This window comes from Phytophthora ramorum (assembly GCF_020800215.1).
Source record: "Phytophthora ramorum isolate Pr-102 chromosome Unknown Phyram_PR-102_s0003, whole genome shotgun sequence".
NCBI lineage: Eukaryota > Oomycota > Peronosporomycetes > Peronosporales > Peronosporaceae > Phytophthora > Phytophthora ramorum.
Window position 1 is genome coordinate 705,420 of NW_027150649.1, and position 27,379 is coordinate 732,798.

Below are 27,379 nucleotides of genomic sequence, written 5' to 3' on the forward strand. Positions count from 1 at the left end.
ACAAACAGAACTGATAGATGAGACCTCGGAAGTCCCAGAAGCACCAGCAGCTACCGAATCCTTGAAACCTGTGTCGACATCAGCTCCACCTAGCGTACCTGAGACTCCTTTGCCGTCAACGTATCCAGAGGCTACACAAATTACGACGCTGCCTGAGACTGCGCCACCGATAACGACACCAGCAGCCGAGGAGCAAACGCCCACGCCTTCTCAAGAACCACCAACACCTACAGAAATGCCGACAACAGCACCTCCAACTAGTGAGGTTGAGACCGAAGTTCCGGCTTATTTTCCGACATCTGGGCCTAACGTGACGCTTGTACCCGAAACATCAGCCACCCCGATGAGTATTGAAGCTATGTCAACGACACCAACGCCCCCTGCACCAACCACAGCAGCTCCCAGTGTCGAAAGCGAACAGTGGTACCCAACACCAACGCCTACAGTCGAGTCAACGCTTGCACCTGTAGCTACGCCTACTGCCACGCCATCCCAGTCAACCAATGTTCCAGTGCAAGAATCTAACGATACATCCGCACCAATGTCGACCGAAGCAGTGACGATACATCCACCTTACAGCGGTGAGACCGAATCCATGGTTCCAGGCACCTCTGACACCCCGGTTTCTATGGAGACCGAGGCAACATTGCCCACTGCCACCGAGACTTCAGCTTATAACGAGACTTCTACCCCCACTTCGATGCCAACAGCAACCGTGGTGCCGGCTGATGGATCCGATTCCTCGGCCGTGCAGCCACTAACGGTCACTCCGTCTGTGACCATGGAAGCTCTAGCCTATTCAACGGAGACTCCTACTCCAACTGCCACCGAAGCGCAGACACCAATTCCTACGGAAAGTAGTATTGATACTGGAGCGCCAACAATACAGCCGATTACGGAAGACACGACGACGCCAGCTTATTCAACGGAGACTCCAACTCCAACTGCCACCGAAGCGCAGACACCAGCTCCTACGGAAAACAGTATTTATACCGAAGCGTCAACATCGCGCTCGACTCCGACAAATACGCCTTGTATGAAGACGCCAGCCACAGAGACACCCATCACGGAGGCCCCAACGACGCAAACGCCTACGACGGCAGCCCCTACTGTTACAATTGCTCAAGAAGAGTATCAGCAAGAAGAAGAACAGAGTTACGAGCAATCATCCGAAATGACGGCATCCCCTTCCACCGAAGCAGCTACGACTCAGGCACCAACCCAGGCTCCGACTGAAGCTGCGACCCAAAATCCGACTGATGTCCCAGTAACACCGTGCGCTACGTCAACCAATACTTCAAACAAGTCATTGGCGCTCCAAGCATCGACGCAGTCAGACTTGACCACCATCGCCTCGGTTGGCATTTCAGCGGCAGCGGTGGTTGCCATCATCATCGCGTTAGGCAGCATCGTGGTCGTGACTATAGCCGTCATTCGGACCCGGGGACGTGGCAGTATGCCGCCTGCCACCGCCATTGCAGACCAATTCGAGCACAGCATCGTGCTCACTCCGTCAGACTTTTGAAGTCTTGCATCGCCTGCTACAACTGCCCAGCATCTGCCGCACGCCAGAACATTGGGATATTAGAACGCACAGTTGGCTGTCTTCAATCAGTAAGGTTTCCTTATCTTGTCTCAATCGCATGCTAAGCCTAAAAATATTAGTCCATACTAAATGAACCAGAACAAGCATCTGAGAACCTCTTCATCCCCAAACACTGAAAAGAATAAGAACAGCGAGACGTGACGAGTACGTCTTGCATACCAGTATGGTAACTTCACCACAATCTCAATCTAAGGCCACACCCCACAGCAATTCTCAGACAAGACCAAGATGCGGCTTCTTGGCATTTTTGTCGGCGTCGTAGTCACGTCGGCGTCACTACTCGCCCCCGTCGAGGCAGGCAACCTCCGCGGCAGTGTCAGCGCCCCGACGTACAACTGCAACGCACCGGCATCGATCTACCAGGGCTCCGTGAAGTACTCCAGCACGACCCCAGGCTCGTCAGCGACGTATTCGTGCATGAAAGGCACCAACATGAAAGGACCGTCGACAATCCGTTGCACGAACCAAGGCATTTGGTCGCCTCAGCCTCCTGAGTGCCGAGTCACCTACTTGGCGTCAAAGGACAACACGTACAAAAACCACGACACTGGCTACGCGCTGTACTCGGGCTAACCAGTCGACTGAGAAGCAACTCGATAGATAAGTTGGCGAGCCCCGCACAAATACTTCCCCAAATGAAATCTCGTCGTGTTATGATACTTTTGCTTCATTTCTTGGATTCTGCTTGAGGTCATGATAGCCTTCGATACATAGATGAGGTAGATTGAGTGCCCGTAGTCCACGTCTTACACCGTTTTCTTGCTGTTCGTGGTCTTTTTGATAGGCACAAACGTCAGCAACAGGTAGCACACCACGAGACCGACGTGTCCGGCGAAGCGCATGGAGCGGAAGCCGGCAACAGCCTCTTCCCACGACAGCACCACGAACGAGACGGCCAGGTAGTTGACGACCATCGCCGTGCAAATCATGCCGACGAGGTCGTAGAGAGGCTTGAGGGGGCTTCCCACAACGTACGGTCGCACGTGGCGCCGCGCCAAGCGGTTCACAGCCGTCGCCAGCGGCACCGTGAGGAAGAACAGGTAGTAGCCAGGGTAGAATCCGTGCCACAGTGCCGAGACGGAGTACGTGGCAAGCAGCGAGTTGCCCGTGCGCGTGTATACGTATCGCTCCAGCCAGTTCTGCGTGCCCTTGTTCCAGGCGCGGGAGATCTCGCGCACATTGGCGCCAAGCTCGAAGCCCAGGATGTCCACGTTGCTCACACTGCCCCATCCCTTGGGGTTGTTCTGCTCGTCGAATCCTTCAAACCCAGTGCCCGACAGCACGGTCGCACCCTCCGCCAGCTTCCAGGCCACGTAGTACTTGGCTCGGGTGAGGAACAAGGCGACAAACAGCCGCCCCCACTTCAAGAGCATCGACTGGTCTTCATCGCTCAGAATCTCGCGGAGGTCCGCAAGAGCTCCGAACCGCACCAGCACCGCCATGAGACCAAGGCCCAGCGCCATCTTGGACAGCGCCGCACGGGTAGGCGACACATTGCGGCGCACCCCCTTCTTGTCGACAAACCGCGCTTGGTGGATGGCGTCGCTGTACTCCTTGTACTCGAAAGCCGGCCCCGCCAAGAACGTCGTGAAGCAATAGACAAAGCCCAAGAACTCGAGCAGCGTCGGGATCTGGGGGATGGCGAACTGCTTCCGAGACAACTTGACGCGCTTCGTGTGCTCGGAGTCTCCGTCTTGCACGGTCGTGGCCGCCGCCACGACGCCGTCGTGGTAGTTGAAGGCGAAGCTCGTGAGCTTGATGAGCAGCAGCATCTGCGAGGCCGTCGAGTCCATGCTCCAGCCCATGTAGTTGACGCGCATGCGGTGGATGTGTAGCGCCGCCACGTACACCATGTTGGCGAGAAACACCACGAAGGGCGCGCGCTTGGGCGGCAGCACGCACACGAGCGCGTACGTGAGCAGCGACGACAGCAGCGAGTGCAGCCACCCGACGCCGTACACGAACTGGGCGATGCTCACGCCCGCGCAAATGTGCAACCAGTGTTTGGCCGAGACGGACGGCAGCTTGCGCACGACGAAGGCCAACGGGTAGGCGCCCAGCAAACAAGTGATGCAGCGCAGTTGGTCCACCGGAACCCCCACGACCTCCGAGAGGCCTGTGAGGTGCTCGTTCAGCAGCGTGAATTGCAGCGGCGTAGCGGCATTGCACAGAGCCGAGAGAAGCTCCGAAGCCATTGCGGATGCACAGGCAGAAGCAGGAATGAGAGGCTGCGGTGGATGCCCCAGCAGAGGATGTTGATGTTGTTGTCATGCGAATGTGTCGATGACGCAGCTGGGCAGTTAGGGCACGGGGATGTGGTTGTAGAGGTAAGAGTTGCTGTTCGTTGGGCAGAGGTGGTGCAGTCAATAGAATGCATGAGGACAGGGATATGTGGTTAGAAGGGGGTTGGATGACGTTGAAGCGAGTGCTGTCACGCGCGACTTGCATGGGGACTTTGACTGGCCCGCAGTGCGCCATTTGCCAAACGAACGAAGGTTGAACTGCTTGAAGGTTCAAGTCGGTGCTTTGCTGTGCATTTCGGTGATCTACAGTATTGCGGTGGTTCAGACGAATGGTATCCGAGAGCTTCATGTCGGGCGTTGGAAACCGAGGATCGCTGCTATGGATGAGGGTGCGCTTGAAGGTGCGTTTTTCTCTCCAGTGCGAGTGGATGGCAGACTCAAGGACTGCCAATACCAATAACCCACCGTCGAGTGCCATCGTCTCAGAGAACAAGTGCTTCAGCCGATGAAGCCCCGAGTGAAGGAAGGCGTCGCGTCTTGCGGCTCTGGCGTTAAGCTTGAAGCGAGCCATGTGCGCCGCTCGAGCTTGTTTGACGGCCAACGACAGGACCGGCGGACCATCGCCGGGACGAGCAATGACGTAGGTCGGACAGCGAGTTGATGTAAGACCGCCATGTCAAGCATCGATGGCTGTGGAGGGTCTGGCCTGGGTTGGGCAGGATGCCGCAGGCCTTCACGCTATGATCAAACTGTCGGCGCTGTCACGCGGGAAGTTTGGTCGAGAAGGTCTCGGCCATTCACACAAGACCGCTTACCTTTCGATGCTGGTGGCGCAGACTCGATGAATGATATGCGAGCCGTCGTATGAGCAGCCAGAAATGACTCTGCTGCGCATAGACCAACGCGTACATTGGCGAAGACATCATAACCTCTACAGCTCACACATACCAAGACGCCACGCACCCGGACGTTCGCTTCACGCTGCTCTCGTTCGCGACGTCCGTAAAAGCGTTTGTACTTCTATTTCATCGTTTCAACACTGTTCCGTCCCTCCTTTGTGATTGGCTGAAAAGCGTTTCTGAAGCGGATCAAATCAGTTTAAACAGCCGTAGCTGCTCGCCACAGCTTTCATTCCTGGATCCCCTCGCAAGCCCAAGAGTATCATGGACCGCGTCGTGGACCTGGTGGAGCGGCTGCAGCCGTACGCGGAACTGGCCACGCCCCTGGACTTTGGTTTCCTGCACGCGCAGGTGGACGAGCTGTCGGCGTCGCTGGGTCTGGGCAGCGACCAGCTGCGCTACGTTCTGTGCCTCTTCGCCGCGTATCCCTTGGCTGTGGTGTACAAGCTGCTGCCGGGCGGCAGCCTCAAGCACCTCATGGACGTGGTGACGGGCGTGTGCATGGCGCAGTTCGTGCTGGGATCGGGCTGGGTGCACTCGTTCGTGTCGGCCTTGGTGACGTACGTGCTCGTCAAGTTCGGGCCGTCCAAGCACGCGCCCGGCATGGTGTTCCTCTTCAACATGCTGTACATGTCGGCGTCGCACATCTACCGCCTGTACGTGGACTACATGGGCTGGACGCTGGACTTCACGGGGCCGCAGATGCTGCTGGTCATCAAGCTCACGAGCTTCGCCTACAACTACTACGACGGCGTCGTGGACAAGACGTTCGAGCGGAAGGGCGATGGCATGTCCCCCGGCAAGAAGAAAGTGTACGAGGGACGCCAGAAGCTCGCCATCCACGAGATCCCGTCGCTGCTCGAGTTCTTCGGATACGTGTACAGCTTCACGACGTTCCTGGCCGGCCCCGCCTTTGAGATCCGAGAGTACCTGGACGTCACTAGTGGCAAGAAGTTCCTGCTGGACGGCAAGTCCAAGCAGCCATCGAGCGTGCTGGCTGCGTTCTCCAAGTTCCTCGTGGGATCGGTGCTGATGGCGGCGTTCGCCGTGTACGGCCCGATGTTCCCGCTGTCCAACCTTCACGACCCCGAGATCGCGTCCCAGCCGCTCGTGTGGCAGCTTAAGGACCTGTACATCACGCTCATTTTCTGCAAGGCCAAGTACTACTCTGCCTGGAAGGTAGGGAACGTTGTTATTTATCTTCTGTTGAACGGGATGACTCACTTTGTGTTTGCTGCTGTAGATTGCTGAGGGTGCGACTGTGCTGTGCGGCTTTGGCTTTGAGGGCTTCGACAAGGACGGATCAAGCCGCGGCTGGAACGGCGTGAGCAACATGGACATTCTGGGCTTCGAGTTCTCGCAGAGCATCCGTGCTGCTTCTCGTGCCTGGAACAAGGGCACGCAGAACTGGCTGGAGCGCTACGTGTACACGCGCACGGGCAACTCGCTCATGGCGACCTACTTCATCTCGGCCTTCTGGCACGGATTCTACCCGGGCTACTACCTCTTCTTTATGAGCCGTACGTACTCGCGGTATCAGAATGTTGTTTACCGAGAAGCGATGGGGCTAATGTGTTGGTGTGTGCTTTCTCTCTCGCTGTTGCAGTCCCGCTGGCCACGGCTGTGAACCGCCTGGCCTTCAAGCGTCTTCGCCCGCGCTTCCTTGAGGCGGATGGATCGTTCGGAACCAAGAAGAAAATCTACGACGTGTTCAGCTTCCTGCTGACGCTGTTCGCCATGCACTACTTCGTGATGCCCTTCCAGGTACCGTAGCACACGATTTTTGGGATTGGTTGCTGGTATGTGGCTAACCAACTGCTTGTTTTGATCATTCAGGCTATGTCCTGGGAGAATTCGCTGGCGTCTCTCAAGAACACGTACTTCGCCGGCCACATCGGTGCGGTTGTGCTGTACATCGTGTTCTCGGCCATCCCAGCCCCGAAGCCCAAGAAGAAGACCGAGTAGATAGCTGGATCAGAGTCGAGCGCCTTGGTTGCGAGTGCTCTACCCAATTGATCCGTTTTGCTGCAGTGTGCTGTGCAATTAGCAAACGGAAGTAGAAGAACAAAGACCAACGCTTTGTCGATAGAGAACAATGCAAGCAAGGTAGAAGTTCACCCGTACGAATGTATGAGCTGTTTCGTTAGCCGTCAGAGCTCGTTGCGTGACGCGAGCGCCTTGAGCTCCTGGCAGAAACGCTGCACCGGGAAGCCGATGACGTTGTTGCTGCACCCGTGGACTTCCTTCACGAAACACCGCGCGCAACCTGCACCAAACACAAAACCATTAGAACCCGCATACCGGTACACCAGCAAACATCGAGAGCTTACCTTGAAGGCCGTAAGCTCCTGCCTTGTCCATCGGTTCGCCGGTCGCAATGTAAGCTGCAGAATAACATCGCAACGATGAATAAGCCAACAACGATATCGACAAAATAGTAAACGGGGTCGACGCACCACGAATGTCGTCCGGCTCCAACGAGCCAAACACCAGACTGGTCTTCTCAAAGAACAAGTGAGGATTGTCGATTCCCCTTTCAGCGGTGAAGAGCGCCACACCCGAGAACACCTCGTGGGGGCGGTCCGACAGCCTGGTCAGCATGTTGAACGCGTCGTCTTCGTCCTTGGGTTTCTCCAGGATCACTCCGTCCTGCACCACGACCGTGTCGCATCCAATTACCACAGTGGGGAGTTTGGTATCGGGTCCCTTATTATTCGACACACGACGCAGCACCTCCAGTGCCTTCTGCTTGGCGTTCTCGATCACATAGAGATCGGGTGTCGGGAACCGATCCTTGGGCAGGTTTTCCTCGAAAGTGGACGGGATCACCTCGAACGTGAGACCCTGGAATCAAGTGATACAAACGAATGTCAGGAGACGATCGGTTGGCGAGGGTGGCAGTAGACCGTACGCAATCTCGGAGAAGTTCCAGGCGACGTGGACTCTGCGACGCGAGAATCACACGACGACTGCGCAGGTAGTTTGACAAGGCGGACAGCATGATGGTTTGAGACGAATGGTGAGCTTGAAATAAGTGGGTTGACAACCGGTATCTACTCGGACAGTAAACAGAGGGAGCAAGGAAAATGCTTTGCACGTCTGCAATTCAGTTAAACACAGTGAGGGCAGGGCTCGATTGATGTGGTACTGCTAAAAGCCATTGCCACTGGCGACCATGATAGCAAGCCCTGCAACTACTACTCACCCAGTGTTACCCAAGTTGCGAAGCGCCGACGTCTGACCCAAATCCATAGCGTCTCGAGCTGCGGAGTACGTTTCCACGAGCTCCCGAAAGGCGAACGGTCCCCGTTGGTCTACAGGCGTCTTCAGCAAGCGCTTCTCCAGCACGTCCATGATCTCGCGAGCTTGGGGCTTTCGTCCAACAGACTCGCTGAGCTGGGCCGTGCCGATCACAAATCTGGTGAAGGTCGGCGTTGTACCACACAGGTCTCGAACAGAAGCAAGGGCAGGAACCGCAATGGCAGCGTGGCCAACCCGATGACATTTCTGCATAATGTGAAGGACTTGCAACGCTTCGGAAGCGATGGCATTTCGAATGCGGCGATCCGTTGAGTTGGGCCTGCTGTGGGAGGGGAGAAGGACTCCACCGATCCCTCCAGTTTCTCGATCAGTCTGCACGTCGTCAGCTTTTTCATCAGCAGGGATACTCGGGTCTCGCAAACGAGCAAACACAGCCGCCGTATTCTCAACCGAGTTCTTCAGTTGCGACGCTCGCTCTGAATCATCAGTTGCGCCAGAGGTCTCCAAGCCAGTTGCCGTCAACACATCTGTCAGCAAATTTGACACCTCAACCGAATCACCTTCCGCTACTGCCCACTCGAGCTGGATAGGTTTGTATGGAACCCGAAAGTCCCATGGTCATCGCCCAGGGAATTGAACCCTGCCTCCCGGCAAGCCGGGGCCCCATAGCCAGAGAAGACGATGTCAAAAGATCTCCACTCTCTCCTACTCAAGTTGCGGTATTTTACCGCTTTTTTTTCTATAGGCAAAAAAGGAATAAATCAAGTTAATGAAACCCAATTTACCCACTCGAGCTGGACGAAGATCCCTTGGCATTGGCCTTGTTGCCTTTGTTGCCCTTCTTCTTGCTCTTCTTCTTCGTAGAGCCCCACGAACTGTTCGGGTTGGTTTTTTCCACTGCGCGCTTGGTCACGCTGAGCAGCTACCGACTGGCGCAACCATTCTGCTCGGACATCGCTCTGGTGGCGGAACAGCCCGTCGCGATTTCTCGCACCCTCGCATGCCGCCTGACTCCTCTCAATGTCAGCAATGGACGCGACGGTTTTACGTTTCCACTCGCGATCGGTCGTCACGTCACACACGCGCTTTCCGCTCCCATCCTTGATGCGAAGATCAGCTCCAAACGCAACAAGCATGCCGTATACCTTGCGATGGCCATGCTCCACAGCCAAATGCGCGAGTGTTTCCTTCGTGTGGAACGTGGGCGTGTTCAGGCCAATCATGTTGTCTGCCTCAAGAATCGTTCGTACAATGTCCTCGTAGCCTACGATTGCAGCACTGTGGACTGCCATAGTGTTCGGCATCACCCCCAGAGAGAACGGGAGGTCCTTCATCCTTGGCTGGCGTCGACAGTGCAACGGCTGGATAGTGAGCGCTCCTAGCTGGATCATCTATTCGGTAAGGTCAGCATCGTGCGCAGGACCTGCGGCTGCTTGATGGAAGAGCGAGCAGAGCTGGTTGAGCTTTGAGCTCGATAAATTGCTCACATCAATTGCGCCGAGACTAGTCTCCGGCAAGGGGTAATGCAATCCCATGGCGATGAGGTCTGGGCCTCTCCTGAGCTCCGATTTCACGTACTCCAGATCACTGCCCGATAGCGAGTCGTCACTTTCTTCCATCAAGTTCATCAGGCCATTAAACAATTTATTGCGTGCTTCGACCTCTGTCGGTTGCCTGGAAGACGGTGCCCCATACTCTTGGTTGACGAAATCTGGCTTCGACGGAAGAGTGAAGTACTTCTGCTCGCACGGTGGACTCGCAAACTTCGCTTTGATCACAACAGCGGCCTTCGTGCACATCGACTTCACAACCTCACCATCCAGAGCACCTACCTCGCCAGCACTCTTATCAATCGGCAAGCCGCTTAGATCCAACGATCCATCCGGCTGCAAACAATCCAAAAACCGGCATCAGAGACATCATCACCGCATCTTCCAGTGCGCGGTTGACTCGGTACTGACGCGACTCGCCACTTTTGGGACGAGCAATGTAATCATCGCGATACTGGTGCCGGCCCAGCACATCACACATGTCAAAGAACACGTCTGTGAGATCATCGTTGAGCTTTAGGATGTCGCGTGAGAGGACACGCGTCTGGAACAGCTCCTTCGAGCAAATGTCTGCGGCAATGTTCAGCATGGCCTTCGATGACGCACCTCCTAATACGGTCTTATCATTCTCCGTAAGGAGCCGATAGGTCTTGGACAGATCTTGAAAGTGGAGCGCCTTACGCACTTTAATGGCTTCCTTTCCTGGAGGTGGCGCCACACCTCGGTACATGGCATTCACGGCTGTGGCGGTCAAATGAAAGCTCAGCAAGTAGGTTCGATTGTACGACCCATGCACTGCAGCAGCACGTGACGGGAGTGAAGATCATCTGGTCGTATATCTCCAACACCTCGTCGAAAAACGGGATGTGCTGAAAAAACCGTTGCTCTACCAGCGCATTGTAGAGATGGCCAAACGCTCGGAACCTCGACGTCACCATCAGTAATTCACTCGCCATGTGCAGATAGTGGAAATGGTGCGTTAGCATCATGAAACCCGCCATCAGCGAATTCGCGCGTGCCAGGTTGTGTCCTCGACTCGATAGCTTGATCTCCTCGGCACACTTCTTCAACCCCTCATGGATTTCCCTGTCGGCAGTGAGCACTGCACCCTTCGCGACCGTGGTCTCCATATCCTTCATCAGATCCTTCGAGTGCTTGAACGTGAGACTCACGTTGCATGTGAGGCCTGACTTTCCTTGCAGTGCCGCGACCGACTTGAGCCAGCAAATGCACGTGAAAACGATGGGTACTGTGGCCTGTCGCGACGTGAAACACTTATCCATCGATGCCATGAAAGAACTCGCCAGGACTGAGTCGTCGAAGCTTTTCCCCGTGGCAAGCTTCGTAGCAAGGATCGTGTTATACAGCAGCGGCAACTGCTGCAGCAGAAAAACGACCATAGTGGTAGGATCCGGGAGGACGTACTGGGGCGTCCGTTCCTCGCCGTATGTCTTCCCAAAGAACCCATCTCGGAGAATCAACTGCGTTCTAGTCTGCGTCGGTATAGCAGACGTGAGGCTCGCCAGCGTGCTCTCCACACTAATGGAATTCACGATCAGCATCCCAGGAACGAAAGTATACGTCCCATGGTTTTGGAAACTCATCCAGAAGTCCGTGACGGTCTAGCTGATCTTCTTCGAATTGCTCTGCGGTGTGTCTTCCATGACCACATTGACGACATCCTCCGCCGACTTCAGCCTTGGTATCTCAGCTGCAGTCTCGCCGTCAGCGCTGTGGCCGTGTCCATGGCCAACTTGGCCACCACAGTGGCCTCCACCATAGTGCGTTGCTGCTTCTTCACTTGATCGTAGATCCTGAAAGCAACTCCTTCCACGAGCTCCCCCAGCTCCAGGAAGAAGTACACGACCTCCAGTCTCAGATCCTGAGCAAAGGCCTCATTAAACAGTCGCTCCCTCTCGTCCCTGACACTTCTCGGAGCTCCACTCTCCACTGCAAAAGTGCCTTCGTCTGGGAAAAAGTCCTCGTCCAGCTCCAAGACGACGTAATAATTGTCAAACCTCCGCCTCGGCGTCTCTTCCTGCTGGTCAGTCCCAATCCCCTTCAGCGTCGAGTACCAGTCTCGAAGCAGCCCCAGAAAGTGGTGATGGCCGCGTTGCGTCTTGTCGTTATCAACGAAGAAGGTGGAAACGTGTTTCCGTAAGGTGACGGCGCACTGGCAGGCGGCGAGGGTCTTGGGCAGAGCTCCCGGCAGTCGCGGGGTCCGCCGCGATCTCCCGCACCACGTCGCTGATGGCCTCGAATTTCACCTTCTGCCCCGTATCACTCCCACGCGCCTGCAACACCCAGTCCAGGAAGTAGGCCGTGGCGTGCTTGTAGCGACCATACTCGATCGTGGGGCATGGACTTCAACTGTCGAATTGGATATTTCGACCTGAATTACGCTAAATCGGAGTGGTGAAAAATAGGTATACAGTGTATAGCACTAGTATACTTTGAAATATACAGCGCTCTGAAAAACTATTGCCCGCTATCCTGCGAAGGCGCAAACGCCCAACCTAGGATTGTAAGTTTCATGCTCTCTTGTGTAACAAGTAAAGTATTGCTTGAGGGCAAGCCTCCAGTATTCAAACCTATATATACGTAGTATCTTCTTTTCCAAATGTAAAGCCAATAAACAAGAATTGGAAAGTAGAGCCACGAATAGCTAAACTCGCACTGTAATCCGTTCCACGTTTTCGTCCTCGGTTGCTGAATCGATGGGGCTTACAGCACTAATGAAGCTGTGTTCCAAGTTTTTCAGCGCCTGGAAGGGACTGCAAGTTAGCTACTACGGCGGCAAGTACTCCATTGAGCGGGTGCTCGCACTAGAAACCTTCACCAGTGCAGCGTCGGCACCAACCACACTTGTCTCGACTATAATACCGTTCCTGCTCACTTTTTCCTTCGTGCTTGCTCAAGAGCTGGTGCCGCTGCAAGACCCGACTAATGGCTGGCAAAGCAACTTTGGATTTTGGATTCGGGTCATGATCATGGTATTCGTTGGGACCTACTCAGTGGTTGTTCACGTCTCGTTCTTTATCCGTGGAGTCAGTGTTTCAACATGGAGGAAAATTGTGATGTCTACTTGGGCGTCGATTTGTTACACGATTTGTGCGATGGCCATCTCAGCGTGCCTAGTTTTCCCTGTTCCATTCTTCATACTGATGATGAGTCCCGTGTTCACCATAGTGCTGCTTCTAAGCTTTAAAGTTGTCCTCGGATCTCGAACCACCAACCAACTACTTGCCCAACGCGACCAGCTAACACGATACGTTTGCTTTCTGAGCGTACAGCTCCTGATGGCATACGTCTACCCATCCTACGAGGCCTTGTTCCGACTTGCACAAGGATCTTTCCACCATGTTCTAGTTATCCTACTTCTGCCTGTGATTAAACTTTTCATGAAAACTATTGTGTTGCGGTGCACTGCGCATATGGAAGATATGACCCCCGAGGCCGTTATATTTACTGTGGACTTCTTCAATGCGGTCTACATCTCCACTTGCATGCAAACAGCGTCGAGTGTTACTGCTATCACAGCAATGATTATTACAGATCTGCTCCAGACAATGACCGTGCTTTATGGTTTGCATCGACGTACTGCTACGCTTCCTTCCAGACTCCGAGCTTTTATCACTGATGCCGAAGGGAGTAAGGACTTGCTGGGTCTGGTGCGCTCAATGTGCCAAGCACCTGATCAATTTCAAAACCAGACTCGAGCAGGTATTCGGGTACTCTCCTGTCTTCCTCACGATTTACCCACAAAAGATAGAGCTCTGTTGGCAAGGTTGGTGTTGGTTGCTCCTGCCGATTCTAGCCTGCATCTTTCGCCTTCATTTGAGACAATGGTGCCTAATACGCACCTTGCTCATCAAAGCAGATCGAGAACACGAATGTCTCTATCCCTCTGCAACAGCTCGGTGTATCCATTTAGCTCTGAAGCTGTCCAGGGGGACTCAAAAGAAGAAGAAAATAGATCTGCTGAGATCCTGAATTCCAGTCCGAGTAGCTCCATGCTTTTGCAAGAGACGCTTGAGACGCTTTTTACGATTGAGTGTCTTGTGGGGACTGCTTTCTTGGAAGCATTGATTCCCTTGTTTTATTGCGTCTACATCATTATAATGCTTCATCTTCCAAGTGCTAAGTATCACTCAGAGATGGCTGGAATTACTCATGCAAATGTGGCGGCAACTGTGGTTCCTGTCTTCGTGTTTGGGCTGCTACAAGTATTATCACTCAACGTTCTCGTGATAATTATCAAACGAAAGTGCGAGGTAAACGCGATGTATCAACTCGCATTCGTTTTGAAGACTCAGATGCCGTTGATCCAGGGGAAACTTATGTTTTGGGTGATGTTAACGATGTGCTTTCGTGTGGCGCACTTTGGTAAGTTTTGAAATGTTGGGATTCCTAAGTTATGCCTGACTGGCTGACTTGGTTGATGATTTGCTGTCGTTTGCTATACAATAGGCGTCGACTTCACGTTTAAGTTTGCTCGTCACTGATACCATTGGAGTCGTGCCATGTTGACCCCGCAATCGAGGCAGATCTACTACCGGTACGAGCTGAAATCGAGGTTCATTTATGATGGCTTAGCCTTCGTTTGATAAGCAATCAACGAACGATTTACCGAAGCCAGGGCCGATATGTTCTGCTCCAACACATCCTGTCAGGTAAATTCGCAGTTCAATCCCAAAAAGTGATTTACCCACACGAGAGTAGCCACGTCGTCAAACCACTTGCTTTACAGTTATTTTTCTTCAGCAAGGCCACTGCCGATGCGACTGGTACGGCATCTACAGTAGGATTGGTGTTGAATTCTGAGTCGATGCTGGCAGCGAAGATGGTCATGCTGCTCATCGAAATTCTTGAGATGTTTCTATTTCTAACGAAGGATGTCTTCGCGGCAGCCCTGCGAGTGTTCAGGTGGAAAAAAAAATCAGGATTCACTTAAGTCGCTCTCAATTGGTCACACGTAAGAAAGTGATTGTCCTCAGATTTCACCTACAAATTGAGAGAAGCGTAGCCATTTCTGTTTCTGAACTTGTAGACGAACAAATGGCTACACTCAAGTGAAGATACCTTGATTGAAGATACCTCTGTGAGCTGTTACAACTCGCGCCGCTTGGCACCGCCGCCTCAGCGATCTCGCGACTCCCCGAAAGGTTGACCCCAAAAGCGCATCGGTGCAAGGCCAGTATGGACACGGATGGAGATGGCGGTGATAGTCGCGACGGAGCTAAACGCCGAGGCGTGTCGCTTGGACCACAAGCGAGTCAGATCCTGCAGCGTCTGTACGAGCCAAACCTCGGTCCTGGGTCGCCAGCCGGTGATAGTACTCAAAACGCTTTTTCGCCAGCTACGAGATCCCTGCAAGCGCCGAACGCTGTACTCAAGCCCAAGTTCCAAAGCCGCATGAAGAAAAATGCGAGCGTTGCTACGCTTCCAAACGACGGGGCTCCAAGAGTTCGAAGTGGCCAACCACCACCTGCTACAGCGTCTCGAAACATGCCGTTGTCAACGTCGGCGAGTATGATGAGTTTGCCTCCAGGAGTGATGCATCCAAGTCTCCACAAGGCTTCTGAGAGGATCCGAAATCTCCGTGATAAGCCACACATTTCCAGTACGACAACCATCAGGTCGCCTAGACTGACAGTTCAACGTGAAGAAGACGAGAGAAACCAAATCGCGTCAGATTCCAGCTCATACGCACTCTTGTCGCCATCTTCTAAAGCTGCACAGCGCAAGGCGCTCGCGACAGAGTCGTCTTTTACAGCCTCGCTTAATCTTGATCCGCGGTATCTACGTGAGTTCAAGTCCGGGAACTTTTTGTATCTGCGCAAGAAGAAGAACTCGGATCTCGTCATGTATGCGCTGGAAGTGGTGGAGCACTTTGAAGTGGATCGGTCCGACTACTACACCATGAGCATGGAAGGAGTGACGCACTTTACGACCGATCATTCAGAGTTCTGGTCGCTCGACAAGTGGGAGACCGAGTACTCGAGGTTCATGAAGATGCTGGCCATCCCGTTCTTTCAAAAGTACAAGATGTGGAAGAACTTCAACATGTGGAAGCAGTCCGTGCGCACGTACAAGATGCGAAACGCGAAGAAGGCGCTGAACGAGCGGCTATTCCTTCTGGCGCCGAGTCTTCAGTCCACTCTGCTAGACCTCCGTGCGCTTTGTCTCGATGTGACCAAACTGGAACTCATTCGCTTCAGTGCTCGACAAACGTACTCGTTGCGAGATTTTGAGCTGGAGCAGCAGAAGACTCGGGCCCAGGTCACTCAGCAACTCGCAGATTTTTCGGCCAAGTCACTGAAAATGTGCGTCAAAGCTTGCGACGACGTCATCGACAGTTTTCTGGGGGCTAACAAAATCTCAGCTGACCACAAGATGACCTTCATGGAGCGTGCAGCTTTGCGAAAGCAGTGCCGCACACTGACGAACTTCCTGCGACTTGCCGATTTCCTGACTATAGATGCTACCATCCAGCTCACAGTGCACTCCTTTCAGCGATTATACACGATACTTGCAACAGGAAAAGCACAGCTCGCGAGTTCTACTGCTGCGGTAGCCACAGCTGCTGCTGCGTCTGCTGCTCCAAATGGGAAGCACACTGCCCCAGGTGGAAGTACACAAGCAAGCAGCACGAAAATGACCGGTAAACCCGGTCAAGTAAATGCAGCTCCTCCATTCACCGCTATCTTTGCGGTAGCAGTGGAGATGGATATCGTCACATCCGCACTGAATGCTGCTCCGAATCACGATGCATGGAACGGAGCGCTCCAGCAAGCCTTGAAAGAAGCACTACGTATGGTGGAAACCCCAGCGCGGCACCTCGGCCACGAATCTCTCGCGCCTTACACTACCGCCAGCGCAGAAGACGAGGGCAAGGATGTCTGGTCCGTTGAACAACTCAATGTGGCGCTGATTCTCAACGAAGACGCAAAATTCAGTATGCTAACGAACGACATCTTCGTCGCTTTGGACGAGGCGTTTGAAGCAGTGGAGGATTACATGGATGTCTTCGCGCCCTTCCACCAGATCTACTCGGAGAACGAAGGCCAGGCGACCCAGCTCATGGAGACGTATGCCAACGCCCCGTTGGACTTCTTTTCAGAGTCCGTGGAGAAGTACAAGTCCCAAGGCCAATCCTTCACCGAGATCCCTGATGCTGCCACGGTTGGCATCTTCCGGGTCGATTCCTCCGAGTTCAAGAGCCGATTGCTTCCAAACCCGGAAAAGTGTATTCTCGGTATCCGTGCATTGATCCCGAAACTCATGAAGAAAACCAGCACGGCGCTGCTCGAGACGCTTAACGATTTGTCTCCCGTAGCTTTCTCCACGCCGTCGACACCCGACGCGTTTGTGAATAAAGTCGTGCATATGACAAAGGTAAGCGCGATGCTCCCGGACCTCAGGAGCCGCTACCGTCGTGTGTATGAGATGGGCGTCCTCATGGATAACTACGACTGGCGTGTGCCAGACGATATCAAGGAGGACATTATTCTCATGAAAGAAGGCGTTTTGAGTTTGGAGGGGACTGTCACTCGCTTCGAAGGAGAAATCGATTCGGAGACGGCACGCTTTTCCCAGGTCATCCTAGACAGCATCGCTCCATTGAACCGCAACGCGAACATGCTGCTTGAAAAGCTAGATCACCCCAAGCTGTCGACAGTCAAGACTCCAATGAGTGAGGCACTTTCGTACCTCACAGCTCAAGAGGACGCACTTAATCAGCTGGTGGAAGAGTCCAAAATGCTAGCGATGTTCCAGACTCAACTGAAGCAAACCATGAGCGAGTTCAGTGAAATCAACGAAGTGGCAGCTCATTTCGAGTTGAAGATGAAGCTCTGGAGTGGGCTGGATACGTGGCAAAAGCTCTCTGTGTCTTACTCGGACACCGTCTTTGATGACATCGATGTCGCCGCAATCAGCAAACAAGTGCAGACGTACGTCAAAGTGGCGTACCAGGCTCAGAAACAGCTTCCAGGCAATGAGGCTGCAGACCTGCTTCAGCGAGAGGTAGAGAAATTCAAGCTGGTGCTGCCTGTAGTCACAGATCTGCGCTCTCCTTCGCTCAAGGATCGACACTGGAAGCAAATCCATACTGCGTTGGGGTTTCAAATGAAGGGGGAGAGCAGTATGACCCTCGGTGGGCTGATTGAGAGGAATGTCATGAAGCACGGGGAAACGATTAGCGCCGTGGCTGTGTCGGCACAACAGGAAGCCGTCCTCGAGGAAATGCTGAAGAAAGTGACAGATGCGTGGGCTACCACTGAGTTCGAAGTGAAGCCGTACAAGGAATCGAAGGACGTGTTTGTACTAGGAAGCGTAGAGGATGTCACTGCGAAGCTGGACGACTCGATCGTGACAATCAGTACAATTATGGGCTCACGGTTTATCGGCGCAATTCAAGAGGAAGTGGAAGGCTGGAGGAAGAAACTGGTGACGCTACAGGAAACACTTGACGAGTGGCTGCTAGTGCAGAAGAACTGGATGTACTTGGAGAACATCTTCTCGGCCCCCGACATCCAGCGTCAATTGCCGGATGCGTCCAAGATCTTCAGTCACGTTGACGCATCTTGGAAAACTATCATGCGCCGAACCAACGAGAGCCCACACGTGTTGACGTCAGGGACCTTCCCGGGAATCAAGGAGACTTTGCAGCAGCATAACGCCCACCTTGACAAGATCCAGAAGAACTTGGAGGACTATCTCGAGACGAAGCGTATGGCATTTCCCCGGTTTTACTTCTTGTCGAACGACGAGTTGCTGGAAATTTTGGCGCAGTCGAAGAACCCTCAAGCGGTACAGCCCCACCTTCGTAAGTGCTTCGAGAACCTGGTGAAACTGGACTTCGGAGATGTCCCCGGTAGTGTCGATATGATTGCGATGTACTCGTCCGAAAACGAGCGTGTGCCATTAGGCAAGAACTTAAAAGCTCGAGGAAACGTCGAGGACTGGTTGAAGGCACTGGAAGTTAGCATGAAGCAGTCGATCTACAAACTCATGAAGGCGGGACTACTAGACTACGATACGAAAGAGCGATCGGTGTGGGTGTGCGATCACCCTGGCCAAGTCGTGGCCACTGTGGCACAAATGACATGGGCTCGAAGTACCGAAGAAGCTCTCACCAGCAGCAAACCGGTTGAAGAGATGCACACCTGGTATAAACGCAACTTGTACGAGCTGAATGAACTTATCGTAAAGATTCGCGGAGACCTCAGTTCTCTAGAACGCAAGGTCATCGTGGCTTTGGTGACTACAGACGTGCACGCACGCGATATTGTGGAGAGTCTGTGGACTGAAAGAGTGGACTCGGTCGGGAATTTTATCTGGCAGCAGCAACTGCGCTACTACTGGGACGCACAGGCCGACGACGTGCTCATTCGGCACTCTGATTCCGTCATTCAGTACGGCTACGAGTACATGGGGGCCACGTCGCGACTTGTGATTACACCCTTGACGGATCGTTGTTGGATGACCCTAACAGGAGCGTACGGAATGAAACTTGGTGCAGCCCCTGCTGGCCCAGCAGGAACCGGTAAAACGGAGAGCAGCAAAGATCTGGCCAAAGCCATGGCTATCCAGTGCGTTGTGTTCAACTGCAGTGATCAGATCGACTACAAAATGATGGGGAAGCTGTTCCGTGGACTCGCGCAGGCAGGAAATTGGACATGCTTGGATGAGTTCAACCGCATTGATATCGAAGTGCTGTCCGTGGTGGCTCAGCAGCTACTGATTCTGCGTGAAGGTCGAATCCAAGGCAAGGAGCATATCAACTTCATGGGCATCGAGATTCTACTCAAAGACCACCACGTGATCGTGACAATGAATCCAGGATACGCAGGTCGCACAGAGCTTCCCGATAACCTGAAGGTCTGCTTCCGGCCTGTGTCCATGATGGTGCCGGACTACGCGCTGATCGCAGAAATCATGTTGTTTGCCGAGGGATTCGGCGACGCCCGCACATTGTCACGGAAAATGTGCAAGCTGTACATCCTGTGCAGCGAGCAGCTCTCACAGCAGCCACACTATGACTATGGCCTTCGTGCTGTCAAGTCGGTGCTCGTCATGGCTGGCTCGCTCAAGCGTGCGAACCCTGACTTGAATGAGGATGTGACACTGATTCGCGCTCTGCGAGATAGCAACATCCCCAAATTCTTGGCCGATGACCTGCCACTATTCCACGCCATTGTGTTGGACTTGTTCCCTGGTACTGATATTCCTCCAAACGATTATGGCGAGCTCCAGGCATCTCTTGAAGAAGAGATCACGAAGGCGGGGCTGCAGAAAGTGCCTACGTACATCACGAAGGTCATCCAGCTTTTCGACATCTTCAATGTGCGCTTTGGGGGGACGCTAGTTGGCCCCACTGGTGCCGGAAAGACCTCTTGCTACCGTACACTTCAAGCGACCATGACCTCGCTGCGAGCTAAAGGCTCAAAGAATCCGGTCTACCAGACTGTGTTTGCTCGGGTGCTTAACCCGAAGTGTATTTCCATGGGCGAGCTCTACGGCGAGTTTAATGAGGCAACGCAAGAATGGCATGACGGCCTGGCCTCCACGATCATGCGTGAAGCTGTGGCGGACGAGACTTCGGACGTGAAATGGACCGTGTTCGACGGGCCGATCGATGCACTCTGGATTGAGAACATGAACACGGTACTTGATGACAACATGACGCTGTGTCTTGCCAACGGAGAGCGGATCAAGCTTAAGAACGAGATGAAAATGCTTTTTGAAGTCATGGATCTGGCTGTGGCGTCTCCTGCAACTGTGAGTCGTATCGGTGTCGTGTACATGACGGCAACAGATCTCGGTTGGATGCCGTTCGTGAAGACGTGGATGGAGAAGGAGTTACCATCAGATTTCCCGCCTGACGGGCTCAAACGGCTCGAGTTCCTCATCACAAGTTACATGGACAAGTGCATCCAGTTTGTCCGCAAAAAGAGTTTTGAACTCGTGCCGACAGTGGACATGAACCTCGCGACGAGTTTATGTCGGTTGTTTGCGTGCTTGTTCAGTCCGTCGGGTGGTGTGACCTACTCGTCGATGAAAACGGAGGAAATGCTTGAACTTCTCGACAAAGTCTTCGCCTTCTCACTCTTCTGGTCTGTAGGCGCGACTATGACGGCCGACACGCACGAACAATTTGATAGTTTTTCCCGGGAGCTGATGGGCGAAGCAAAGCTTAACATCCCGAATGCAGGTCTCGTGTTTGACTACTTCGTTGATATCGAGCAGGCAAAGTTCCGTGCATGGAGTGAGATCGTACCCAAGTTCCAGTACAACGCGCAAGTGCCTTACTTTAAGATGACGGTAGCCACCCCAGACTCGGTGAGATTCACATTCTTGCTGCGCACCTTGACAGCAGCGAAGCGACCAGCGTATGTGACCGGTATCACCGGCACTGGCAAGACTGTGATTGTTCAAGATTTACTGCAAGAGCTTCAGTCCGGGCCTATGGTGGCAAGTGGCGAAGCAAACGGGGAAGGAGGAGAAGCTCCATCCGCTCCGTCGTCAAACTTCATGACCATCTTCATCAACTTCTCCGCGCAGACGTCATCGCTCGTCACGCAGATGACGATCGAGAACAAGCTGGAGAAAAAGCGCAAGAACTTGCTAGGACCCGTAGCAGGCAAGCGAATGATCATTTTTGTGGATGATGTGAACCTGCCAGCAGTCGAGGAGTACGGTGCTCAGGCTCCCATTGAACTGTTGCGGCAGTTCCTCGACTTCGGTGGGTTTTACGACCGCGACAAACTCTTCTGGAAAGATATTGCAGATACAATGCTACTCGCAGCTGCAGCTCCAGCCGGAGGAGGTCGATCCCACTGCACGCCTCGATTTGTGCGTCACTTCCACGTTTTGAGCATGTATCCGGCAGGTGAGACGTCTCTGAAGCTTATCTTCGCCTCGATCCTCGGAGGGTTCTTGGACAAGTTTGCCCCATCCGTGAAAGCGATGAAGGATGGCATCATTTCGAGCGTTATCGAGATCTACAATCGAGTGACGCTCGAGCTGCTACCGACGCCGAACAAATTCCACTACACGTTCAATCTGCGTGATGTATCGAAGGTTTTCCAGGGCATTCTCATGATCACTCCGTCCAAGTGTCCAGACGCAGACTCCATGAACCGTCTGTGGGTGCACGAGGCTTCGCGAGTCTTTCAGGATCGACTCATCAATGTACCTGACCAAATGTGGTTTGAAGAGCTCGTGTGCTCGTTGCTGCAGCGCTTTTTCAACTGCAGCTGGCCTCGAGAGACTCTCTTCAACTCTCCATGCCCGCTAACATTCGGCGACTTCTTCAAGCCCGGCGTTACGCCTCTATACGAGCACTGCAATGACGTGTCCAAGATCACTAAAATCATGGACGACTTCCTGGAGAACTACAATGTGACCTTCGCCAGCAAGATGAACTTGGTGTTCTTCCGTGATGCCATCGCGCACTTGTCCCGACTGGTTCGGATTCTCAGGCAACCGCGAGGCAACGCTATGCTTATTGGCGTCGGCGGCAGTGGCAAGCAGTCGCTTGCTCGACTCGGGGCTTTCATGGTGGAAGCCAGGTGTGTACAGATCGAAATCACTCGCGGCTACGGAACCAACGAGTTCCACGAAGACCTGAAGAAGCTCATGATCAGCGCTGGTGTAGGGGGCCAATCCACTGTGTTCTTGTTCACGGACAGCCAGATCGTCGAAGAGAGCTTCTTAGAGGACATCAACAACGTTCTGAACAGCGGCGAAGTGCCCAATCTGTTCCCGCAGGACGAAATGGACCGCATCATTGCTGACATGCGTCCGATTGTCAAGGCCTTGGAGATACCCGAGTCGCGTGATAACTGCGTGCTCACATTCATTGAGAGAGTCCGCAATTACCTACACATCGTGCTGGCAATGTCGCCCGTGGGTTCGGCGCTTCGTGTACGCTGCCGCGCTTTCCCGTCGCTCATCAATTGCTGCACGATCGACTGGTACATGAACTGGCCCCGTGAAGCATTGCAGTCTGTAGCTAACCGACTGCTTGCCGGCGTGTCCTTGCCCTCAGAAGACGTCCGTGTGGCGCTTGTGGACATGTGCTCAATTGTGCATACAACTTCCAACGACTTCGGCGACGAATTCCTCTCGCAGCTGCAGCGATACGTGTACACGACGCCAAAGAGCTACTTGGACCTTATCGGTTTGTATCTCAAAATGTTGCAGGAGAAGCGTGCGGTGCTGCAGACGATCAAGAACCGAATGGAAGTTGGCGTCAAGAAGCTTGAGGAGACCAACGGGATCGTGGACACGTTGAAGTCGGAGCTGATTGAGCTGCAGCCCATTTTACAGAAGAAAGCGGTAGAAGCTGAGGAATTGCTGAAGCGCGTATCTGTTGATCAAAAGGCAGCAGCAGTTGTTCGGGAACGAGTCTCACAGGATGAAGCGACCGTCACCAAACAGGCTGAGGAGGTGTCGATAGTGCAGGCCGATGCCCAAAAGGACCTCGATGTGGCCATGCCGGCGCTCAGCAACGCAGTCAAAGCCCTCGATAGTCTCTCGAAGAACGATATCACTGAGGTCAAGTCATTTGCAAAGCCTCCCGAGGCAGTGGAGACGGTCATGAATGCTGTGTGCCTGCTCTTCAATGAAAAGCAAAGTTGGGATTCAGCCAAGAAGATCCTAGGAGATGTGGCCTTCCTGGACAAGTTGAAAAACTTTGACAAGGACAACATCCCCGCCGCCACACTCAAGAAACTCAGTAAAGCTGTTTCGGAACCAGGCATGGCCGTTGAAATCGTGTCCAAGGTGTCCAAGGCCGCTACCTCACTCTGTATGTGGGTGCACGCCATGGATGTTTACTCAAAAGTAGCGAAAGAGGTGGGACCCAAGAAAGAAAACTTGGAGCGGATGAACCAGAAGCTTGCTGAAGCCAACGCAGTTTTGAGCCAGAAGCAGGAGGAGCTCCGTGTGGTCAATGAGAACGTGGCGATGCTGGAAAAGCAGTGCAAAGACACTTTGGACGAGAAGGATAAGCTGGCAAACGACGCTGCGGTGACGGAGAAGCGACTGGTACGCGCCGAAAAGCTCATCTCGGGGCTGTCGGTGGAAGGCGCTCGGTGGAAAGAGAGCGTGGCGTCGTTAGCCGAATCCGTTTTGGCATTGATTGGCGATACCTTCCTTGCTGCAGCGTGTATCTCGTACTACGGTCCATTCACTGGCGGGTTCCGGCAAAGGATTGTCGACCAGTGGGTGACTCAGACGCAGACACTTGCCATTCCTTGCTCGCCTGGATACAGCTTGTCAACTACGCTCGGTAGTCCCGTGGAGATCCGCGAGTGGCAATTAAATGGACTGCCTACAGACTCGACGTCGACGGATAACGCTATCCTCGTCACTAGAGGAGAGCGATGGCCATTGATGATTGACCCACAGGGTCAAGCAAACAAGTGGATCAAGAAAACCTTGGCCCAGAAACTCGAAGCCACGAAAATGACCAACGCAAATCTGCTTCGATCGCTGGAGACGTGCATCCGCAATGGCAAAGCGCTGCTCATCGAAGACATCGATGAGACGTTGGAGCCGTCACTCGAGCCGATCCTGCAGAAGGCCATTTACAAACAGGGTGGGCGCGTACTGATCCGTCTTGGTGACTCGGACGTGGACTACGACCCGGCGTTCAAGCTTTTCCTTACAACAAAGCTTCCGAACCCGCACTACCTGCCAGAGGTCTACATCAAGGTGACGGTCATTAACTTCACGGTCACGATGGATGGTCTGGAGGACCAGCTTCTCGGTGATGTTGTGCGCCACGAACGGCCAGACATCGAGGAGAAGAAGAACCGCCTCGTTGTGACCATGGCGCAAGACAAGAAGCAGTTGAAGGAGATCGAAGACCGCATTCTGAAGCAGCTTTCTGAGTCTTCCGGTAACGTACTGGATGACCAGGACCTCATCGATACTCTGCAGTCGTCAAATGTCACCTCGCGGGCCATCAAGGAGCGTGTGCTGGAGTCCGAATACACGGAGATTGAGATCAATCGTGCTCGAGAAGAGTATCGCTGTGTGGCTACGCGCGGGTCAATTATTTACTTTGTCGTAGCCAATCTCGCTCTCATCGACCCCATGTACCAGTACTCGCTGCCGTTTTTCCAGCGCTTGTTCAATATCTGCTTCGATGAGGCTCCGAAAGCCGACACACTTCAAAAGAGACTCACGAACCTCATCGACTTCCAGACGCGATACATTTACGTGAACATTTGCCGCGGGCTCTTCGAGGTGCACAAGGTGTTATTCTCCATGCTCATCTGCTGCAAAATCTTGCTACATTCAGGCAAAATATCGGCACGGGAGTGGTCGTTCTACCTCCGCGGAGCACCACCAGGTAGCGATCGCTCCTCGCAGCAGCCGAATCCACAGCCTACGCACATAACGGAGGCACAATGGGATCTGATCTCAGAGCTCGAGACGATGGCGACCAGCAACGCCGCAGCTCCAGAGGGGGAAGAAAAGACAGAAGTGCTCGGCTTTCAGGGTCTGTGCACTTCATTGACGAATGTCTGGCCCCGTTGGCTGGCATGGCTCGAAGACTCCGAGTTCCTGTCGAATCCCAAATCTTGCCCGGGTAGCTACGGGTCGACACTTAACGCGTTCCAGAAGGTGCTGCTGCTTCGAGGCTTGGCCGAGGAAAAGGTGCCCCAGGCAGTGCTGCACATGATCTCCGTTGAGATGGGAGCCGAGTTCGGGAGAAACGCGTCCACGACTATGGAGGAGATTTACAACGACACTGATCGCAAGACGCCGTGTATCTTCGTCCTATCTGCTGGCGCCGACCCGACAGGCATGCTGCTTCGTTTCGCGAAGGAGATGTCATTCATCGATCGGCTGCACCTCATTTCGCTCGGTCAAGGACAAGGTCCGCGTGCCGAAAAACTCATTGAGAGTAGTCAAGGCAGTGGTGACTGGGTGCTGCTGCAGAATTGCCATCTCGCAAAGTCTTGGATGCCGAAACTTGAAAAGTTGGTGGAGGATATGGGGCAACGAACAGAGGAGCAGTGCCAACCCACATTCCGCCTCTTCCTCACGAGCTTCCCAGCGGCATACTTCCCCGTGACTGTGCTGCAGAATGGCATTAAGCTGACGAATGAGCCGCCCAAGGGCATTCGCGCGAATCTGATTCGATCGTTCAACACCCTGCTCTCCGAGGACGTACTCGAGGGCTTCCACTACCTCGGAAACTTTGACGACGGACAGCCAAAGGACTACGTCTGGAAATCGCTACTGTGTGCACTCACGTTCTTCCACGCCATTGTCCAGGAACGGCGCAAGTTTGGTGCTCTCGGCTGGAACATCAAATACGAGTTCAACGACACAGACTTGGAGACCTCGCTTGCAAGTCTGCGCAAATTCTTGGAGGAGCAGCCCATCATTCCCTGGGACGCACTTCGATACGTTACTGGCCAGATCAACTACGGCGGACGCGTGACTGACGACTGGGATCGACGCTGCCTCACCAGTATCCTTAGCAACTTCTACACACCGGATGTGCTCGCCTCAGGTCACTCGTACTCGACGTCGGGCATCTATCATGTACCGACGGAGCTGACGCACAGCAGTATCCAGTCTTACTTGGGCGCTCTGCCTGCGTTCGATAACCCTGAGCTCTTCGGTATGCACGAGAACGCCAACGTCACTTACGAACGAAACGAAAGCGCCAATATGATGCAACTCATCTTGAGCCTTGAGCCGCGAGATGGAGGTGGTGGTGGAGGCAAGTCCAACGACCAGCGCGTACTTGACCTAGCTATCTCCATCCAGGAGAACCTGCCCGTCGATCTCAATGTGGAAGAGGCAGGGCCTACCACTTTCAAGACTCGGGAAGTAGCAGGCACGATTGTCATGGACTCGCTCGCAACGGTTTTGGGTCAGGAGGTCATCAAGTTTAACACGCTCTTGCGCCGCATGCGCACGTCCTTGAGAGACATCCAGAAGGCTATCAACGGACTCATCGTCATGTCCTCAGACTTGGACAACATGTACATGGCATTCTTGAACGGCCGCGTGCCGCAACTGTGGTCTTCTGTGAGCTTTGCATCGCTCAAACCGCTAGCTTCGTGGGTACGCGACCTGCTGGACCGCGTCACATTCTTCCGACAATGGCTGCTACACGGCGAGCCGGTGGTGTTCCAACTCAACGTTTTCTTCTTCCCGCAAGGCTTCATGACAGGCACGCTACAGAACTTTGCGCGAAAATACCAAACCGCCATTGACTCGCTGGCCTTCACCTTCACCGTGATGGACGTCGAGAACGCACAGCAGTTAACACAGAGCCCGACGGATGGCATCTACGTCGACGGCCTGTGGCTGCAAGGTGCAAAGTGGTCACCTTCGCGTCGACTTGTCGAAGACGCCAAGCCCGGCGAAATGTTCTCATCCATGTCCATCGTGCATTTCTTGCCAGCCACATCCGCAGCCGCCAGTAACCCAACGCTCAGTGGCGGCATCATGATGTATCCGTGTCCAGTCTACAAGACGTCGGTGCGGCAGGGCACGCTGTCCACCACGGGCATCTCGACCAACTTCGTCATCGCGGTGCAGCTCCCGAGCGACAAACCGCCCAACTACTGGGTCATGATGGGCGCCGCGTTCTTACTCAACCTGGACAACTAGGACCACACAACAAATAGTCAACGGAGGAAGGCCGAAGCCGACGTTCTGTAAAAACAACGTTGCAATATGTCTCTTGTCGTTAACCTGGGAGTCCCACACGTCGGACGCCCTGTACACAAGGCCCAGCGCGGCCTGCTGTCCTCTCTGTTCTGCCTTCTCCGTCTT

General features: G+C 53.8%; 7 protein-coding genes across 7 annotated transcripts; 4 read left to right on the top strand and 3 right to left on the bottom strand.

The window, feature by feature from the left end:
- Positions 1–541: 541 nt before the first annotated feature.
- On the top strand, positions 542–1,525 carry KRP23_3368 (uncharacterized protein; the record flags this gene model as incomplete). The annotated part of the gene is made up of 1 exon (XM_067888209.1): positions 542–1,525. The coding sequence occupies one exon, from the start codon at positions 542–544 to the stop codon at positions 1,523–1,525; it is 984 nt and encodes a 327-aa protein (XP_067747472.1).
- A 309-nt stretch (positions 1,526–1,834) lies between these two features.
- KRP23_3369 (Sushi, von Willebrand factor type A, EGF and pentraxin domain-containing protein 1) lies at positions 1,835–2,179 on the top strand (the record flags this gene model as incomplete). Its single annotated transcript, XM_067888210.1, has 1 exon — positions 1,835–2,179. The coding sequence occupies one exon, from the start codon at positions 1,835–1,837 to the stop codon at positions 2,177–2,179; it is 345 nt and encodes a 114-aa protein (XP_067747473.1).
- Positions 2,180–2,352: 173 nt separating this feature from the next.
- KRP23_3370 (Lysophospholipid acyltransferase) lies at positions 2,353–3,801 on the bottom strand (the record flags this gene model as incomplete). Its single annotated transcript, XM_067888211.1, has 1 exon — positions 2,353–3,801. One exon carries the CDS (start codon positions 3,799–3,801, stop codon positions 2,353–2,355), a length of 1,449 nt encoding a protein of 482 aa, XP_067747474.1.
- Positions 3,802–5,012: 1,211 nt separating this feature from the next.
- On the top strand, positions 5,013–6,713 carry KRP23_3371 (Lysophospholipid acyltransferase; the record flags this gene model as incomplete). Its single annotated transcript, XM_067888212.1, has 4 exons — positions 5,013–5,927; positions 5,992–6,268; positions 6,355–6,512; positions 6,585–6,713. The coding sequence occupies 4 exons, from the start codon at positions 5,013–5,015 to the stop codon at positions 6,711–6,713; spliced, it is 1,479 nt and encodes a 492-aa protein (XP_067747475.1).
- A 185-nt stretch (positions 6,714–6,898) lies between these two features.
- On the bottom strand, positions 6,899–7,749 carry KRP23_3372 (putative bifunctional dTTP/UTP pyrophosphatase/methyltransferase protein; the record flags this gene model as incomplete). The annotated part of the gene is made up of 4 exons (XM_067888213.1): positions 6,899–7,014; positions 7,079–7,132; positions 7,205–7,592; positions 7,660–7,749. 4 exons carry the CDS (start codon positions 7,747–7,749, stop codon positions 6,899–6,901), a joined length of 648 nt encoding a protein of 215 aa, XP_067747476.1.
- A 3,503-nt stretch (positions 7,750–11,252) lies between these two features.
- Positions 11,253–12,746, bottom strand: KRP23_3373 (uncharacterized protein; the record flags this gene model as incomplete). The annotated part of the gene is made up of 2 exons (XM_067888214.1): positions 11,253–11,761; positions 12,722–12,746. The coding sequence occupies 2 exons, from the start codon at positions 12,744–12,746 to the stop codon at positions 11,253–11,255; spliced, it is 534 nt and encodes a 177-aa protein (XP_067747477.1).
- Positions 12,747–14,758: 2,012 nt separating this feature from the next.
- KRP23_3374 (Dynein axonemal heavy chain 6) lies at positions 14,759–27,214 on the top strand (the record flags this gene model as incomplete). Its single annotated transcript, XM_067888217.1, has 1 exon — positions 14,759–27,214. One exon carries the CDS (start codon positions 14,759–14,761, stop codon positions 27,212–27,214), a length of 12,456 nt encoding a protein of 4,151 aa, XP_067747478.1.
- Between the last annotated feature and the right edge of the window lie 165 nt (positions 27,215–27,379).